At 33.7% G+C, this 21,803-nt stretch overlaps 1 protein-coding gene across 7 annotated transcripts in view; it reads right to left on the bottom strand.

Moving 5' to 3' along the window:
• LOC110380505 (nephrin) overlaps positions 1-21,803 on the bottom strand; it is a 227,075-nt gene that overhangs the window by 105,911 nt on the left and 99,361 nt on the right. For all 7 annotated transcript variants that reach the window (XM_049840964.2, XM_049840963.2, XM_064036452.1 and 4 more), the window contains exon 2: positions 11,832-12,050. In XM_049840964.2, the coding sequence (XP_049696921.2) occupies positions 11,832-11,964 (133 nt within the window). In that variant the 5' untranslated portion in view covers positions 11,965-12,050. The remainder of the gene's footprint in view (positions 1-11,831; positions 12,051-21,803) is intronic.

Raw genomic sequence — 21,803 nt, 5'->3', positions numbered from 1 at the left:
ATTCATGAATGCAAAAAAACACAATGAAAGGTTCATAAAAATAAACATTCTTTAGATTCATACATTTTCTGATTGCAACTGGTGTTTCTAACATTTTGCAAGGCTGAACGTTTTCCTGGTAACTTCAATGGAAATATTCAATACTGAGAATTTTATAATGGAGACTAATTGAAGTATTTATGGGCACAATCGCATACCTTTACTGCTGAGAATTCAACAATTTGTGAAGCCATAAAACTTACCCTTTAACAAATCATTGAAGGAATCACCGAACTGTTGAAAAACCGACTTTAACCCTCAGCCTTAAGGTTCATTTTCTCTTGATTGTCAATCAAACATTTGATTCATAGTAAATTCAGGTTCATGCGGGTAGGTCAACTAACCTAATGAGTTGAACGGTTGTTATAAAGCATTTTAGTAGACCATAATAAATTCATGTTAGTTGTGACTGGGAGAAATATATCACTCATATATCCCAGTAATCGATATTATCCATGGTGTATGCTGGTAATTATAATGATATCAATGTACATTATAAAATAGTCCAAGAGTACTTATAGTGATTATTTGGTACGTAAAACGATTTGACATTAATTTTCTCGAGACGATTAAGTAATTTAAAAATCGATGCTTGTTATATTTGCTTTTTCATTTAAAAAACGACTGCTGACATGTTCAGTTGAAAACCAGCTTCAGGCACTAGCTGTCTGCTTCAATGCTGAATTGAACCTATTTGGTACAACAACTTTTTGTTTTTCCATTTTTTTTTTAGTTTGTGGCATTATGAAATTATTACTTCTTTCTCTGTATTTCAGTGTAAAAGAGTTTGAACACGTAATTAACAAGATCCGATCGTTATTGTAACTTGAGGTCATAGTTACGATTGACCTTGATGGTTCATGTGGCGTTTCACATGAACTGGTATTACGAAGATATTACATAGTTTTGACTTTTTATTGATTTTGATATAAATTTGAACTCAAATAATATCCATTACACTTATGAAATTATTGGCATACAAAATACGGTACATTTCCACGTAGAAAACTATTTAACAAATATTAAAATAACTCAATAACATAACAAACATAGCTGTTAAAATCAGTAAACTACACAAAATGATTCGAATATTAAACACTTTTCCTAGAAGCAATCGATTTTAATCTCGATTATGCTGCTACGTAAATAAATAAAGAGCTACAAAATTGGAAAAACGGTTACTTACAAAATAGAGTAACAAACAAAATCCAGCTTTAAAAATATACAAGCAATACTTCGATCAAAATATTTGATTCAGAAAGTTCGCGAACAACAGTGGATATTTTCAAGCCACAACAAAGGATTTCAGTAAAAAGAAATATAGAATCTCGAATAGCCGTGGGCAAGCTCCATTGTAAATCTGTAGAGACACCGAAGATATTTATTTCGTAGTATTTTCGAGTACTCTAGCAAGAAACTGATGTGCTTATGTCCGCTTCGGTTGATAATTTCAAGTTTTTTGTGCCTTTTTGGCACTGCGGAGCCTTTAAAACTGGGGTTTCTTTTGTCGCGGGAGTTAAGAGGGATTGTTTTACAAGTAAGTCCTTTGTGAAGTATGTCACAGTAAATGTAGTATTACAATGACATGGTATAGACTACATTTTAAAATTAACTCTTTAGGATAGGTTTAATTTTGGTTTCCTAAAAGCAAATGATAACTCAAGTGCATTCTCGTTAATGGATAATTGTAGACGCTTGCTTTTTCTGCAAAGCACCTGCTTTCGATTTCAGGTTTCATCGCTTTCACCGGTAGCTGTCAATCGTAATATAACGCTCAATTATATTCGCGCGATATTTCCCTTAATCCGGAAAAAAGGAGCAGAAAATCCGCTTAACGCTGTAAGTAAACACCTAATCGTTTACGTTCTTTATCTTGACAATTTGAATAATTGAGTACAGAAAAAATCTAGGCCATTCATTCCTTTAGTTACTAGTATGTGTACGAAATTACGATCAAAATCTAGTGGGCATATCATATAATAATTGTACATTCCTTGCCACGCAATGTTAACACGCCATCTACTGTCACGACATAGTTAATGACACAAAAGAATTGCTACTCGAAAAAGTTTTAAACCTTCTTCCAATTTATTTGTGCCAGTATTAGTATGATGTTTGAATAACCTCTTTGGTTTAGTGCACTTTTTACACGCTTTTTATTAGCTTCACCTGTATGTTTGTAACCGACTTCTTTGGGCGCGATTTTGACCCACTTTAAACGGCCAGATTTCGTTCAAACTTTGTAGATTTATTGAGGACCGATGACAATACACTAATTTGATAAAATTATTCCATTTTTAACCGACTTCCCAAAAAGGAGGAGGTTACACATACACATCGATTACTCCGAGGTTTATAGACCGATTTACGTGATTCTTTTTTTGTTCGACTCGGAATAGCTACCAGTTGGTCCCATAGTCATCAGGTTAGGATCTGATGATGGAAACCCTGAGAAATCGAGGGCAACCTTCAAAAGTTGTAGGCATACATAATAGTTTAAAAAAACTAAAAAACACGCTTTTTATAGAAAAACGAACTAAAAAATAGAAAATAAATTTTAATGAATTTAAATTAAGAAAACAGTGTTAAAAATTTCAATGAATATAAATTAATAATAGTGTGAATACAAAAAAAAATATTTAAAAAAAGCGTGGGGTGCTTTTTAAGATGTTATCGAAATGAAAATCACTGTACTCATATCTGTCAATAAAATATTTATAACTAATAACTATTGACACCATGCACCCCACGCTTTTTTTTATATTTTTTTTTTGTATTCACACTATTATTAATTTATATTCATTGAAATTTTTAACACTGTTTTCTTAATTTAAATTCATTAAAATTTATTTTCTATTTTTTAGTTCGTTTTTCTATAAAAAGCGTGTTTTTTAGTTTTTTTAAACTATTATTTATTAGCATGGAATTTTGAATTCAAATTGTTTTGTAGAATTGATTCAATTGCTTGATATTTGTGAACTTCTAATCCACCCATCTTATCGTAAACTTTGAATAGCAATATACCTCTGACCTTTTAAACAATAAATAAAATCATTGCTTTGTCTATCTTTTGCTAATACTTATTACTCATTGAATTCGATATCCAAATTATACTAAATTGGTGAAATATTTCCAAGTCCATAAATAAGAAAACAATTAAATAGTCGCAGCATTAATCAGTCATTAAAAGTAGGTACGTATCTAATGAAATTGGGTTAATGGATTGTTACATGCATACGTACATAAAATTACCACTCTAAACCGGGTTGCGATCAACCATGAATTAATGCTGAATTACTGGGTAGGTATTTGAACTTTTTTATTGCATTTTTATATAACTTCGTCATCAGTTTTTACCTTGATAGCTACAAAAGTCGTTGAGTATCAGTAATGAGTAAGTCATCATTAATTCCAAAATGAGTTTCCATTTTCATTTTATTATATTTCGAAAAGGTTCAGTCAGACTTTTTCCTCACATTTTTAATCAAAGTTTATGGAAGCATGTAGAAACGCAAATACCGGAGCGCTTAACAACATGCTGGTTACAAAGTATGTTTTACAAGTTAGCTACATGCCCCGTTTATACCGAATGAAACTTGCAGACAAACTCCGTTCGCAATGTCTTGTTATTTCGTTCTGAACTATAATAATAGATGCTGCGGACCGAAGAACGTGAGCGTTCGGTTCAATGACCTTTACGATGTTGGTGGATGAAGTGAATTTGTTGATTGTTTATATAATATTTTTATACAAAAATATTATGTACAATCTATAATATAATAAAGAGAATGTTTTTTGTGTTCGTGCCCAAAAGGCTTCGAAACTACTGGACCAATTTTAACACTGACAGTTGGATACCTACACTATTTCTAAGCAGTTACTTATATTGCTTTATTTTATCTCGTTACGGTCAGTAATTTCCACGTGACGCAGGTGCAACCGCGGGGAAACGGCAAGTCAATTATAATCATCGGCACGAATCTTGAGCGCTGACCTTCACCTGCGCAGAAGTCATTTATTGGGTCCCTTTTGTGGTATGAGCCGTCACTCGGGATTGGTTCTTTGCTAATAAACCACTTCTGCGCAATGAAGGTCAGCGCTCAAGATTCGAGCCGATAACTATAATATTTTTTTAAATACATGTTATTCATGTAAAACTTGATGTATTCTAAAATACAATATACAATAACGATACTTAAAATAATACCTACTTAAATATCACTTACCTACGTAAAACACAGTCAAACAGTCTTCATATCCAATCAGAAAATACAGTTTAATATAAGTATAATGTGAAAATAAACTGTTTGCTTAACGATACTTTATGACCTGATAGATATCTTTAGTTACCTAGCGTTTACAGTAATATTTCGATATACAATAATAACAAGAGAAACTGGAAAATTTTCGGTCACTATTATCTTTCACTTATTCAACAATCAAGGTATAATTTTACTAAAAAAAGAGCAAACAGATATTGTAGGACGATACTACAAAAAAATTCTTATCCAAATACCTAAAAAAAAAACCGGCCAAGTGCGAGTCGGACTCGTGCACGAAGGGTTCCGTAAATTACAGTTAAATCAACCTATCTCAAAAACTATAAGAGATACTTTGATCAAACCAAAAATCGTTGAAAGAGTTAATTAGCATGCATCACCTCTATTTTTTTTAGAATTTTATACCCCGTAGTTATAAAAATAGAGGGGGGGGGGACATACTTTTTACGACTTTGAGAGCTGATATCTCAAAAACCGTTCACTTTAAGAAAAATGTTTTTTAGAAAACTTTATATCATTTTAAAAGACCTTTCCATTGATACCCCACACGGGTATGTACATCGAAAAAAAAAATTTCATCCCTCAGTTACATGTATGGGGGGCCCCACCCCCAATTCTTTTTTTTACTATTTAGTGTCATATTTTTGTAGCGGTTCATACAACACATATTCCCATCAAATTTCATCACTGTAGTACTTATAGTTTCCGAGTAAATCGGCTGTGACAGACGGACAGACGGACAGACGGACAGACGGACATGACGAAACTATAAGGGTTCCGTTTTTGCCATTTTGGCTACGGAACCCTAATAAAAAGGGTATATTTGTCAAGAAAAATGGAATAGAAAAGTATATAGAGTAGCCATTAAAGAGTAATATTTCATAGTGTTGAAATAGTATGGTATTCGGTAAGTATTGACATTCGACTTCATTTTTCATTGCTACTTTTATTTGTAGTATAAACTTAAGTTATATTAAGTGTCTCCACAATCTTTGACCTAATTTTATTTTATTCGTTCTTTGTGACTTCTTAAAGAGAGTAAGGCTTCAATTTCTTGAAGAAAAAATATTATTAACTAACTTTCCAATATAATGTCAAAAAAACATTTGTATATATTCGCGTATTTATTAATGAGAATATTCTAAATACTGTGATCATTTTTCCCTTTAACGAATGAAGCAAAAATTCCAAAACATAAAATACTCTTTGCAATGAACCTTGGCCACGCGGCTCCAACGCCATAAGCAAAGCTAAAAAGAAATCTAAATTACCCTCGTTTTTTATTGTTCTTTGTAAATATGTAAATGATGTCTAGGGGTCGCTGTTATCTGCTTAAAGATTTATTATTAAAGAATACAGTGAGAGGGTCATGGCTGTCAACGGTAGGATTTTTCGACGAATTAATTCCCAGTCATTAGGGCTCTGTTGACTGATAAAGAAAGGGTAGGTCAATATTATTCTTTCGGGGGATTTATTTCTAGACATCTCCTGCAGTTTAAGAGTTGAATATCCTGTTCCTTTTCAAATAATCGTTTCATATTTTATCCTATTCACATACTGCTTAAATACACTTTTTATTTGAGCACGATTTGCACTTACGAAATAATTTCTCCATTCGATACTAATACAAAGATGGAGTGACATACGTTCTGAAATCATATTAAAACTTCAGCAGCATACTAAAATAGTCCAGACAGATATTTTTCAATAAATGTAGGAACGTGAAACTTTGCAATAACTAATGGTCCCGCTATCAAGTTTGACTATTAACTTAGTCGTTTTAGCAAAAGGCTATTTATATAAGGCTACTTTGGATATGCAGTACTTCCAAACTTAGTCGGTTAAACTACGAACTAGTGACGCAAAAAATGCTATCTGGTTCAAAATTATTGGTGTATGTTCGTGACTTCTGTGTTTTAGAGTTTGCGTACCGTTTTCCGAAAATAAGTTTTAGTGCCTTCGTTTTAAAGTTTTGATTCAAATGACTGTGAGTCTAATTAGCGTACGGGCTAATTAGCTCTACTGAATTGATTTTCCGTGGATGGTATTTAGTACTGATTTTTTAAATGATTGTACATTTATTTACATGTCATTAGCAGTGAAATTCCGATGAGTTTTATCGGCGATAGTTTCATCGAATTGGTTCAATACCTAGAGAATTTGTTTATTTTTACACGAGGTGCGTTATGTTATAATTTTGCGTATAGCTTCATTGTAGTTTAAAAATAAAAGAATTGTAATCTATCTTTTGCACCATTCCTTATTATCATAAACCTGTATGACATTAGCCTTCTTTTAACGTATGCCCTAGCCCATACTACAGATTTTACTTTCTATAAAAAATACTTCACTATCCTTATGCTTTGATAGCAGTCAGTATTCATGAGTGAACCTACTTTTGAAATCTGTTTTATCATTCCTGTAGGTTAAGCATCAAATTATTCAAACGAAGACATTCCAATTTTGAGTAAGCATGTGTGTATGAGTTTGTCATGTGACCAAAGAGAACTCATGACTAACGGAGATTTCATAACGCAAAACCTTCTAACAAAGTAACGCGGCAAAATGCGAGTATTCAGAGATGAGGAACGTTACTAGCTCCAGCTTATTTTCGAAATAAAATCCATAGGTGGTCTATAAGAAGGCGCCTGACCTACCTTCTTTATAGCATCTCCGTTATCTCTCCCTTTTCTGTTCGTGTGACAAACTTATACCTTTAAGTATATTTTTAGCCAGGTGAGCATAAAACTCTGAACAAAGTCCCAAACAGCGACCTTAACGCCCCCTTTACCTAATTACTGAGAGCTGTAAACAGCAAACACATAAAATCGGAAAGTCGATAATGAAAACGACTTTGTTCTTTTTATTTCTATCTCCTTCTTTTTATTGGACATTAAGGGTCGTACATCGAGTTTGGCCCTTATCTGTCTCTCAGAGATTTATTTAGGAACCACCCCCTCCAATTTTACAGGCTTTTTGCGCGAAAAAGAAAATTACTGTTGAGAGCGGGATTTTTAAAAGTTAATCTTAGCTGTCTTCTGTCCAAAATAATTTGTTTCAAGGCTAAAGGGATTTCGTGGGCCATATTTATTTCTGTTTATTTTTACACTGATTTAAAAATATATTGCGCAATCTTATTTGTCTTTAGTGTAGACTTTTTACATGCAACGCCCAACCAGCTGCCATAAAATACAGCAAGTTTAAAATTTCTCAGTTATTAACCTTCCTTATTCGACACAAAATCATACACTTTATTCTCACTTAAGACAAGAAACTATCCTGAAAAGAAAAGGCAAACGTATGGTCGCTACACTCACTTTTCTTAAACCACCCTCACGGCTAACAAAGCCTGCATTAGAGGTAACACAAGAACCATTTTATGAATAGAAGTAGGGGAACCAAACGTATGGAAACATTAGTCCCTATTGTTCTCCGAGCTAGGCCGACACATCATATTGGACGTTGAGGCCTATGGTTTCCTAGGGACGGCCTTAGGCTTTGCTATAAACCGATTGTGCGAGTTTGTTGTCGAAGTGATACGGAATAGCGCATAAAAGCTGTTTATTCGTGCGAAATTTCGAACCCTATTAGCAGCTGGAATTCGCTTTTGAATTTAGAACTCAATATTAGGGGGTCACCATACGAAAAGTCCGATACCGCACTATTACGCCGCCTCCTTCGATTTTCATTTACTTTTACAAAAAAGCGACAAAAATAAACGCAGTACCGCAGTGACGCATTACCCTGCGGCTGGTGTGGGCATCCTCTTAGAATTTTTAATCGGGCAGCGAACCGAATTTCGTTTACTTAATGATCTCAGGTTAGCTGACCTAATTTGTGGTTAATATTTCGGAAATACGAGACAGTTTATTTTTAGAACTGTTTGATGTCAAAAGGAATTTGTAGTTTATGATATCTGAAATTCCCTATCTATCTTAAATCGCTTCAATCAAAAGGTTCTTGACACCCTTAGTTCAAAAATACAACGCTACAAAAAAACAAATTAGGTATTCCTACTTGTCAAATCCTTCTCCAAAGCAAAGAAAAAATAAAATAAAATATTCTACGTTTTGAAGGACATATTTTTCGCCTCTAATTCCCTATTCCATCATTTCGTGATAGCTATCGGTTCGAATAAAATTCTGTGTTGAATATTTTCGGCGTCCATTTCATCCAAACTTGATCGATTTTGAAGGGCTCTTGGGAAGTCGACAACTCTTTTTATATCATTAAAGAGTTTCAGGTCTGTCTTGGGATATAAGACAGATGTTACGTCCCGGGAAACATTTTTTTTTTGTTTGACCTACATAAATAATTCGTACTAGGTAAAATTGATCGGTGAATAAAAGAGTATTTGAGTAAAGGAGTATGATTGTTATAGGAAGTGGTGGGTGATTGTCGAATCCCGTATAAGGAAAGCGCAAGCTTACACAGTTAATGGTATCAAGAATAGCTTACACTCGTTACAAATAACCGAAACAACAAATCATAAGTAGTAAAATCACCAAGACATGTTATTTTAGATTATAAATTTAGACAGCTGGTCTATTTAGTACCAGTAGAACGATATCATGTTTTCTTGTATCACTAAGAAGGATATCTCTTCACACATAGGTACACTATTCAACTTATCCAAACATTTGATGAAACCACACCACAAAAAACACACCTGTACCAGCCACATCTGACCAATACGCCAAAAAATGCCACTGCAGTTTCAACCCGTCATTGCATGTAAACCTAGCCTCATATTAAGGATTAACGAACCACCGGCAGCGTGCTAATGAGCGGGCAACCATTTTCTATTAAGCGGAGCGGACACTGGCAATTAAGATGGAAAAGCGCTTAGATGAGGAAGTCCAAAGTATCAGTTTACCTATCAAGGCAGCTAAGTTTTGTTTTTGGGTCGTAATTAGTGGAGTGTTATTTGTTTTTGTTGTTATTGTTGTTTTGTAAGCAGTAAGTATGTTGTTCGGATATTTGTTGGTGAAGGCAGAATAAACCGGTAGCTTCGAGTAAGTCCAAAGTAGTATTGAGCATTATTGAGTATTATTCATTATGGCAGAGATTCTTAAATTGTTGTTTTTACATAAGTTACTTTTCTCATAATTCTGAAAAATTATACATCGGAATAGGGGCCTAGATTTTAATACAAACAAGACCACACTCAAATACCATAAAAATACACAATACACCAACAAATATTTTTTTATCTAATGTTTTAGCTATAAAGTCGAAGAAAAACGTGAGCGAGTACACATACATGCAATAAAAAATGGGTCAGCGAATAAATCTGACATAAAAATATTGATAAGGCCTCCCAAAAGTTTCTCGAGTCTTCGCTTTTCTACCACACGTAAGAAAAAATGCAGAAAACCCAGTGTATACCTAAAAATTATTTGGCTCAATTGGGTAATGTTAGTAAAAATCATCCTTAAAAGCATTTTAATTATTGAGGGATTGTTTTAGTAGTATTTAAAAGAGACATGTTTTAATGTTGAAAATTTTTATGGACGGTTTAACTACGGTTTTCTACGTGTTCAGGATTTCGAAAGGAAACGACAAACGATCATTTAATTGTCGTGAACCGGGTTAATGGGTTCTTAAGTAATAATATTTTTTATGAAGAACTAGTAAATTATAATGATTTTATTTCGGTTTTGCAACTCTTATGAAACTATCCTGCTTACATAAAAAAATTCACCCTACCGGGGCTGCGGGATTGTTCGAAAGAGTAACCGTGGCCCTGGTACATAAAGGGCTTAAGAAGGAACATGGTGGGATTTAGTCAGTAATTCAGTCGTATCATACAGTCAGTAGTTTGATGACTTACCACAAAAAATACCTTCACTTTCGCTTAGATACTACTTACTTGCTAAAAATAAGTGATTTTACTACGGTAGTAAAAAAAATAACTTTTTAACAATTACCAAAGACTAAACCTTCTAGATCTTTCTTTCTCAGTACAGCTACGTACACAATGTCGTATAAACTTCATTACGATTCCGTCCATGTTCCGCCATGTCCTTTCGGACCTTCACAATGAACCAAATCTTTACATATTAAGATACTCTGTAAACATTTTTGCGTGCCACGATTTCGGCTTCGTTATGAGCTTATTTAAAATGTCTGTAGTACAGGAGTGCCGGGAAATATGTGGTGATTTTTTTTGCAGTGTTTTGTAGTGTATATGTATTGGTATGTTCACTGTATATTTAACTTGTATTAAGTTATACTTTAACTTAAGTACGTATAGATATAATATAATTTACTTTGCCTGTATATTAGGACCCATTTTTACTAACCATACAAAAAAAAATTGACAGAAATTAGGCATTGAGGCAAAGATTACGTTTATCTTATGTACGTACACGCATAATCAGAACGTAAATATGTTCTTAATTGTGAATTACTGTTTTTACCCGCCTTTTGGCATCGGGGATTTTAAAAGAAAGACCCCCAAAAGTGTTGTTCTCCCTCATAAACCTCGGCATTTCGGCAAAAAAATCACAACAACACACCTGAAAACCCATTCAGATTTAGCTCAACAAAATCTGTCGGCAACAGTTGACTTCCAGATTATAGTTATTCAACTCCCATAGACCGTTTATACGGGTTATCATCCTTAATAAGTCTCATTGTCTATTCTACAGATCCAAGGGACTGACGTAATTCATTCTAATCTTCAAAGCTTTCTTTTGTTTGAGCGAAATCTTTTGTTTGACTTTTTCTTGGGCCAAGGATTAAATGACAAAACCTAATGTATGAAGTGACACGGTAAATTGTTTTTGTTCAAGTGTGATACGAGTTTATTTATTACTTCATTCTGGGACGAAGATTCTTAGAATTTTGGCTAGATACGTAGTGTCAATTTTGTATCCTGTCGAATCCTTTTCAGACTTACTTTTGTTTTTTATTTAGGTGTGAAGGTTTGGTGGCTGTATCATATTTATAGAACCCTAAATGATTTCATAGAATGTGTCATTGATCTTGAAATGTAATTTATTTTTTAACAATATTACATTATCAAACATGAAAACGTGTAGTCAACAAAAGCAAGTTATTAGATCCATATCGGTAATAATATTTGACAAGGTCGTTTCACAAAGACCTTTAGAAATGAGGACCCCATCTTTGTATCAAAATTCCCGTTGTGTATCACAGATTTTGTAGGCTTGAGGAACTTATTGCGCAAAAGTGCCTCTATAAAATAAACGGTTCGGCCTGGGACGAATTGTGGTATGTATACTTACCTATCCCATTTTCTTGAACTATTTGATAAAACCGCATGAAAATTAATGTAGTTAGTTCGTGAGTCTGTCGCGAATAAACTGACCGACATATGCGGTGACTATGCGATATTATTGTTACCAATACATTCACAACAAGTAAGTACATGGTTAATACACGCGGAAACAAATAAAAAGTACACATAACAAGCACAAAAATAAAGTAATTACGACTACCACAAAACATAAATTAAAGTATAATAAGTATTAGTATAGTAATTACCTGAAATAACAGTGTTTTGCGACGCCGACGGGGCGCTGGTCACGGCAAGCACTAAGAAACAAATCAATGTTCTATATATGCACACTTCTCTGTACATTTTGTTATATTTTCTAGCTAATAATAACACTAACATTAATAATAATTTACATTAGGACTATTGTAAGTTAATTTTACTAATAGACTATCAATTCGTTTAGTTGCTTTCGGCGGCGCCGTGATCTGTAACAAGAGAGAAAGATATGGTTATTATTTTTAATATTAACACTTATATTTATGTTTCTGTTTATAAACATAACAGGTACTTAGAAAAAATATGTTCAATAATATTAATCCCAAGGCACTGAACACTGAACAGGCGTTAATGTTTAATTTCAATGTTTTTAACATTGTTAGTATTTTTGCTTAGGTATTCCAAACTTCTTTGAAATAAGGAAGCAATATAGGTACAAGGTAACTGAATCTATTAAAAAGGTCAAAATGTTATTACTGTCATGTAACATTTGACATAGGTCCTATCATCGATATCTAACCCGCATCGCTCATAAAACGACAAAAAACGCGTGTCTAAAAATCCCAAAGCGCTCAAAGATCCGCAAATAAAAACATTAACAGTTAATGTGAAGAAAATTCCGCTAGATGGCGTGACACGTCACTTAGTACGTGGCTCCGTGCCCAACTGACACCCCAACTGACACTCGATTAATTATTTCTACGTGTGTTTTTGGTGCGTACATTTTGTATGAGCCGTGAAATTTGATATTCAGCTGTGTGTCTCGTATTAAGACATTGAAGGAAATATAAACGGAAAATGACATATAACCTTGACATGATTATTGTTTTGTGTGTATCGGGTCGATTTTTGACTGTTGCTTTTGTCAGAAAGGATACCAGAAATATGCACGAATATTTATTGTTACCTACTCCTGAATGACGACAGTCCTTGGAGAGATTGACGTACCTACAAACTAGACATATTGGATCGAGTGGTACCTTTTGTACCGTGAGATATTCTAACAGAAAGCCTGATTGAAATCACCCAAGAGCCGAACTATTGTTTTAATGTTTTGAATACACGAACATATTGAAAACAAACAATACTATGTTTTAGAAAATCAATTGACGACCTCGATGGCGCAATGGTCACCATGCCGGACTGCCGAACCTGAGGTCCCGGGTTCGATTCTCGGGTCGGTCGACATTTGTGTGATGAGCATGCTTGTTGGCCGTGGTCTGGGTGTTATAATATGTATTTATAAATATGTATATATGTAGCTATATGTAGTTTATCAGTTGTGTTAGCACCCATAACACAAGTTAATTAATAACTTACCGTGGGGCTAACCGACCGTGTGTGAAAAATGTCCCGGCATTATTTATTTATTTATTTATTTATTTAATTGGTTATTTTATTAATTAAATTCAATAACTTTAAAACAACATCATAATCGGGAACGACACAGATTTACGAACCTCCAATCGTACCAAAGGAACTGTGCCCCGATCATAAGTTCTGAGCTCTCTCTAATTTATCCGGCAGACGTATTACTGAAATCCGTTCTCGCGTGATTCCCAAACGTTAGGTACACCAATAAAACTAGTTCGAGAACTCGCCGAAGCTTTTAGGACCGCATCAGAAACATTAGGGATAAATGGAAATGGGTATTTCAAACGGAGGTTCATATTTTGTTAGAAACCACGGAATAAGGAAAGATGATCGGAGATGCCATAATGTATGTAGGTCAAGCGCCATCTTCTAGGTCCTTTCTACGGTAAGCATGACCAAAACGATTAGTTACGAGTGAACTGCCGAGGTCTTTGGGTTTTTTGAGACATCTGACAACGATTTTTGGTATAACAAAAAATGGTCGTGTCCAAAGAACGCGTTTAAGGGCGAAGAGAGTAACATTACTCGTCCACCGCACACCCGTATTTTGGAGCTCTTCCCTCTAAAGAGATTTTCGTTATGGCACCTCCGCTAGTCATTTTGTTCTCCATGGTCAGAACAGACTCAGGGGTTGATAGTTTCCTAATTGATTCGAAGCGTTCTATATTTTAAATTTAAATCTGCGGGTTGTTGACCTTGACTTTAAAAGGTTGGGCAAAGGTTGGTTTGTAATTAAACAAATGATGAACCCTTGATGAAGGTCAGTTTATGGCTTTGTGTGTTTTTCTTCTTAATGAACGGATTTTACGAATAGAGGTATCTGTATTATGAAGTTAGATTTATTTTAAAATACTGGGTATAATCATATCGTATTTTGAATGAAAATTATTCTCATCCCATAAAGCCGTTAGTGAAATACTGAAATAATTTACTCTTGCGGTTAAAAGAATTAAATACAGTTTATTTGGTTTTCAAGAAGTATTATACTAAGTGAAGTAGTTTATTTGTAAAGAGTTTTATACTAATAAAAAACATAACTACGTGTTTGATAAATATGCAAGTATTTTATAATAAACTGTTTGCTCTAATTAAAAACAAAAACGGTTTAGTTAATTAGAAAGCTATGTTAACAAAATACAAATGTAATATTTTCAAGAACATTTATTTAGAGTTTCGTATTATAACTTCGAAATGTTACAGTAATTTAATTTAGCGGCAAATAAGTTATTTTAAGTTCGGCTAAATTATTCAGTATTGTGTGCCGGTGAATGGCATAACATGTGCTAATTTATTAACATACCCATAATTATTGGATATATTTCATGCAAATAATAGTGTGATCTCCTTTCAGTTGTTTTGCTTTTGTTTTATACAAAGACCAATTTATTTATTGGTAACAATATAGCTGGAATTCATTTGTTAGTAATTGAATTATATTTTTGTTATTATGTAAAATACTAGGATTGACTCTATTGTTATGTACTTTTGTAAATACTGGCTTAAAAAATATTGGAAAAATAAAATTCATTAAAAAGGATTTTATTTATTTCAAACCACACTTTCACTTTCACGATTTATAAAAATCTATTCTTTAAAATCAGTTCAGAAGATCCACAGAGGCGCTTCTAAAGGTCACAAGCTTTAAGTCTTTGTAATATTAGTAGGTACATAGTATACAAAAAGTATACACAACAACAAATATCAGACCAAAATAGTTATGGCACTATTCCTCTAATACTCTCACTAGGGAATTATGCATACATTGTAACATTACCGACCAACGTCAGACCAAATACATAGTTCAGAACATAAATTATTTTACTACCAATATGGTATCGAAATCACTGCCTAAGGTACTACAAAGTTACACAATATAGCTAATGTTGTAAAGTTTTCAGTTGAATATTGACTCATTAAATTGTTGAGACTGCCCTTAGGGTAACGGACGGGAGTAGTGTTTCGATGTTTAGGGTATGTTCACACGTGTGGGTTTGTTGTCGCGCGTTTTTAGTATAAACGCTGAATGGTTTTGAGCTTGACTGTCTTGAAAACTAAGAAGATGAAGTGGTACATAAAAGCGAACCAAAAAAAAAGAAAAATTGTATCACTAAAGTTCAGTAGATTTTGTGTAAAAAGGTGTAGGCATACCTATTAATCCACGCATTTTTGATAACTTCGCTAAACATTCTTTTATTAAAATTATTTTCCCAAAATACTCTGGTTACGTTTAATGTACAAATGTAGCTATAGAAATAAATATATTTATTAGTTAATTCACGTAGTACTTATGAACTGAAAAGGCTTTCCTAATCCGATTAACGTACGATAAACGCGTATCGTATGAAAGAGCCTTTACAAAACATGTTTGATAGCCAAAATGTCAATTTTAGTCTCGTAACTCGATAGGTTTGAGAGACGCTTTTCGGCTTTCTCGAAGTTTCTGGTATGTTATTTACTTTGAACTGGCTTTTATATTGGTTCGATAAACTCTTAAGTAAATAAGATGATCGATAACTTTTGTTACGGCTGAGAGTCTTGTTGGTCAAGTGGTATTAAGCGGCTCTGCTTGGTAGAAGGTTTTTAGTTCGATTACTTAGTCGGTGAAGAAGGTTTTGGAATTTTCCATGTGGAAATTTCTAGTTTGAATTATCTTGACAGACCAATTTTTCTGTATTATGAGAGTACTAGCAGCTTTCACGTCACGTGGAATAGTCCACTAATCCCGTGCTCGGATAAAATATATCCTAAAGAATTTTTCAAACCAGTTAAGTAGTTTCGGAACCCAGAGGGTATAAACAAAGAAACAAAAACAGCCTCTCTATTATATTAGTATAAATAGTATAGACTACTCTATACTTATCACTTTTCTACGTACAACACTAAAACGAGCATGATGTTTGTACGATACCGGCAACCGCTACGCCACAGCGCGTAGGCGGCGTAGCGGTTTCGTAGTAATTGCGTAGCTATTCGTAGCACTACATACTCAATTTGTCGAGATCATTGGATTTAAACGTTTATTTTCTTTGTATACTTAACTATTATTGAGACTGTTGAAATAATATATGGTTTTAGGGAAGTGGGTAACACCGCTAATATACCGTAGCTAAGAACCGAAAATAAATATGTGTGAAACTAACAGCTAAGCTACAAGCTTATACCACCAAAATAAATGAATGAAATAAAATAAAAGACAGTCGAAGAAAATGGAATTCGTCAGGTCGACTTGGAGTATCAAAATTGAGGCTATTAGTCGTTACTGTGACACTCGATAGAAATAAAATGACACATACAATGCGTACGCAAAAACTAGAGTAAGCATTATTGTGATCCTGAATTATATAAGTATAGGCAATATTATGTGTATTCGTACATGTCAAACCAGCTGAAAGTTTAGTTTAGTTTATTATTATATAGTTCATTAGTCAAAACTTCACTTTAAAATTATTTTTGAGAACCAAAGAACATGACCATAAAAAGCCGGGCATAAGATTAAATTACAAGCTGACACTACTACTAATTAACGCATCCCATGTGAGCAAAATAACATTATTACAAGGAAATCAAAGCTCTCTTTACCTATTATTAAGCCAGCTAACCATTCTTCCTTTATTAGTATCTTAATATAACAAAGGCTCTGATAATGTTATCAGAACACTCTAGAGAATATTATCAAGTTCTTTATAGCACATTAATAGGTATTGTTTTGTCGTTCTTTCAGTATTCAGGATACTTACATTAAATCTGAAGCGTATATTTCCAGTATCAGACTACGTTATCTCAAATTCTTAAAGGCTCTAAACGGTTTTGATAACGAAAGTTAATGTTTGGGTAAGTTGGCTTCGATGGGACTGAAAATACTGAAATAGGCGTTTTATATAGTTGAAGCCGGAGATTTGCATGCATTTTTCCTGTGTTTTAGATAACCGCGGAATATAAAAACTATTTGAGCAATTATTAAACCTCCTTATAACTGCTTCTTATGGCACGCAGAGTGAAGGAAAAAGTAAACTAAGATATCATCATAGCACAGGTACCAATACGCTATATGTGAACCAAAATATGCTTAGTTATTGAGTTAGTTTTAGAAACCTTCTAAAATTTTGAAAAACAAATAGAACAATGAAGTCTGAAATCGCCAATCCGAGCGTGGTTATCAATGTCATTTCCCCGTAAGTAACTTATACAGCTATTCGCAGCATCACCAAAACAACTAGACTCATGTGCACCTACACTAAAACAAACTTTCAATGCCTTATAAATAAACAGTAAAAATCATATTCACAACACACCATAATTTTACAGTCTTACCCTTAAAATTCCGGATGTTCTAATTTTTTTTGAAGCACAGCCGAGGACGTCAACCTGCCGTGGTTATGCAAATTTATCACGGCCAGACTCCTTGACTTGTTTATTTTGATTTCAAAAATATTCATGACGAAAAACGTTGGAGCACGAAACGTTTTTGTTACGCAATTTTCGTCATACGTTTGACGAATGACGTATGGAGAAGGAGACTGTCTTTCGCGAAACGAGGGCTTAAACTGACAGACCAATGAATTATTTATGTAATTTTTGAAGGAATGAGTTACGGTCATATTGTAACTGTAGTGTCTGTTTGTATGAAATAATACCTACGTCGATAAGTATTGGACAGCTGTAGTACTTTTGTAGGTGCACAGGTGCAAGCTAAAAGTTGTGCATGTGCACTTTATGGTACATTTCTTCCTAAAACGTTTAACAGATAAGAGTTAGTTTTGTGTAAAAAAAATTTTGGTAAGTCTAGGCAAGGTTCAACGATGGCAAAATTTTGTAAAAGACATGATTATTATAAAAGTTACTTTTTATAATTAATTCTTTATTTATTTACCCCAAAAATATGTATAACAGAGCTATTTACAAAAGAATGATATTATAAAAGAAGTATTTACACTAAAACTAAAAAGCAGCAAAATACTCCACATCCTTTTAGTTTATTTTTGAAATCTTTATTTTTCAAGTCTGTGCTTAAGTTATTTTTATGCTAACACTGTCTAGATTCTACTTCATGTTTATATGAAAATATTCATAGTTATGTTAAGCCACTAATCAAGGCGAGGAAGTAGTTAGTCAGACCACGGAAGCACTCCTTCTTGATGATAAGTTGAGAAACCCTCTGTGTATATAATTATGTTAATTTTTGTCTAACCTTCACTTCTTCAGGGAAAAATATATTTAGCGTCTTAGAATGCATGAGTTTTATTCATATTTCATTTATATCAAAATATATAAATATGACTTCTGTGACCGTACGGAATCGGTTATAAAATAATCATCTTTCGCTATCAATAACTATTCTTTTTTGTACTTAAACTCAACAAAATAAAAATATACGTATCTATAAAACTTATTTAACTATAAGTTGACAAATTTTTTGCACTGAATAAAATTCATTCCTGTATATTGCAACTGGACAAAGTATTTTTTTTCGAAGTACTTTAAGTTGTTCCTCTAAGTCAGATACCTGGGTAACCAACTGTTTTATATTTAGGTCATGTGCTTTTACCTATGTTTTAAATAGTATAAACTCACGTATAATAACATTGGAAATTAATCACAACATTTAATATGTAATTTGTAATGCCGTGCAGAGGTTTATTATAAGTACCATTTTGACAGATTGTGAAAATGTATAATTTTAACAAATATTTTCGCCACTACAATATGATATTTTGTCAAAAAAGGGCATTTACATTTGATTGAAAATATGAATAATGATTGTGTATTGTATAATCCTAGCTATACATATAATACCAGGTACATAATATAATAATAGAATATTTTGAAATCCATAATCAATATTATTGTTAATGGCATTCCTGAAATAACAAAATAATGTATTATTGGCTGTTTAATATTCAAAAGCACATACATTTATTATTTAACAATTCTAATAAATCTATGGAACATGTTTGTTTTAGTAAAAAAATAACAATTCGATACAAAATCGATTAAAAATCGTTTTATATCGAGAAGCCAACTTTCTCGATCGTTAGGAAGTTACATCAAGAATATTTATCAGGTGAGATCGATGCACTCTTCACATAATGTCTTTGTTGCATCAAACGAAGCGAGAACAGTAACTTAAGGCCCCCACTAAGAATACGGCACTCTCGAGCGCTGTAAAGGAATTCTGCGTGACTATAGATACGTCACGGAGTAAGGAAAAACGTGTGGAGATGCCATAATGCAGGTAAGTCAGACGCCTTCTTCTTGGTCAAAGTCGTACTGTGGGTATGACCAAAACGATCAGTTACGAGTGAACTAACCAGATTCGGGGTCTTTGAGACATCTGTCAACGATTTTTGGTATAAAAAAATATCGGGTACAAAGAAGGTATATAAGGGCGAAGACAGTAACGTTTTTCGTCCCCCGAACACCCACATTTTGTCGAGCTACTTTCTTAAGAGATTTTCTGTTATGACACCTCCGCTAGTCATTTGTTCTCCATGATACGTAGGTACACTTGCATGAGGCAGTCGCGTGACTCATAAAATTGTAAGAATATTTCGAGTTTATAAACGAGCTGACAATGTGGTGTTTTTATTATTATAGGTATAATGTATGTGGTGTGTAAGCTACTTCAAGTGGTGGTGATTTGATGTATGTACTGCTTAAGTTACGTGAGAAATGCTCGTATTGAAATGCAGTCTTTTGAATGTTACTTAGACGGTGTTTATGTGAGTTTTGCATACTACTAGAACTTTCTTTTTATTTTCTTTTGATATTGTCACTTTTGAAAATATAAACAATGTAGCTTATTGGGAACTTAGAGATTATTTCTGATAATAAGTCAAACGAGCAATTTTTTGTAGATATTGTTTTTGTCAACGAACACACAAAACTTCCGAAACACTTTTTACGACAAAAAAAAATAGAGAACAAAACAAATTAAAGATTCTTTTGTCTTCCTTCCCAATTTGTACATAACATAAATCATTCTTATCTAAACGCTACACCGAATGATACATTTAATACCAATAGCAAGCCAAAAGATTACGCCAAAACGACTTGCGACATGCCAAGACTACCCTCTCTTCATAGATTTGGGTTAACGACAAAATGATTTTAAGTTACATTTCCGAGCGTTGCGGCCGATCGCAGCCACGCACGACAGCCGCATGCGGCCGACTATTGATTATGCGACAAAATTTACGAGAATGAGAATGTATGGCGCCTTTTCAGAGGTATGCGACACACAGGAGTAGCTGACGTCACTCGACGTGCCACACATTCTCTGACTGCTGTCAGCTGCGATCGGCCGCCTGTCACGGAAGTAAACCTTTGCGAATCCCAACCTTCTACAATAATCGAATATTTCAACGGAATAGGCAATTATATCGTCATCTCCATTGCGGGATTATGTTGTATGAAATTTGAATAATTTTGCATTGTGATTTGACATTTTGATGAAATAAACAGCAGTTCTCTACGCAGGGAATATGCTGTGAATTTGATTTTCTGACTATTTTCGTACGTTTGATACGGGGTTTTGCGTCACTGCAGTGAACCTAGTTCTGTTGTTCTATTTTAGGTATCCTTGTATTTTTAGATTTTTCTCATCGTTTTAGAAACGATTAGATATTGCTGCTGTCAACGTATATATCTGTGACCTTTTACCCTCGTCAAATCTGCGGATATAACTAATTATATTTTTCCTTTTGAAGCGGGCCTACGTCGATAGGTAAGTATGATAATTGCTATATCCAAACATTTAAAATACTCAGAGATTTGTATCAGACATTTCTCAGGACTATGCAGCTATTTGTAACAAGGAATATAATATGTAAGTGTTGTAGTTTAACCGAGCTCAAAGCTCAGACATCGGAGATGTAATATTTGGTGCAATCCAAGTGACTTAACACCCAACTTACTTGCAATTCTGGTTGTATTAAATCTGAAATTCTAAGAGGTGTAAGTTGTATTTAAAGAGGAATACACAATGCAAGAAAATCATCATCAAATTTTAATAATTTAATTATCTATGGCTGTTTATTACTCTAATTAATCATAGCTTACTTGGCAATGCGTTACGACTTTTGCAATCTCATTGGAATAATATCAAAAGTCAGCAAAAAAAAACATCTCAAGGTTTTGAACCGATTTCAAAGATAAAGTGCTAATACGCTATATTACTGTAGCATAACTTCGTACACATAAATCGCGGGTCGTTGGACAATAACGCCTTTAAATGCCAACATCATACGAAATGTTAAGCAATAATAATTATTCATATCTAAAACTAAAATACAACTCCAACATTTTGGTTCCATCGCGGTCGGCTAAAGTGTAATATTGCCTAAGTTTTTCATCCCCAAGCGGTCACCGGGACGGCCTATTAAATTTTCCAGGCTTTCAGCGAATTTTTAATATTTTGTAATAATTCAGTCCACTAGAAGATTATTATTACTTCGGCCTTCAAACGGCTGAGGGACTTTCGAGAAATAATTAAAACGTGGCTTAATCTGTAAATCATTGTTTGCTGTTAACTTATATTGGGTATAAAGTTTCTGAGTTTTTGATAGGAACCTAATAATTATTCCCGTACC

The sequence above is a fragment of the Helicoverpa armigera genome, chromosome 10, assembly GCF_030705265.1.
Source record: "Helicoverpa armigera isolate CAAS_96S chromosome 10, ASM3070526v1, whole genome shotgun sequence".
NCBI lineage: Eukaryota > Metazoa > Arthropoda > Insecta > Lepidoptera > Noctuidae > Helicoverpa > Helicoverpa armigera.
This window is presented reverse-complemented; position numbering and strand designations above follow the sequence as displayed.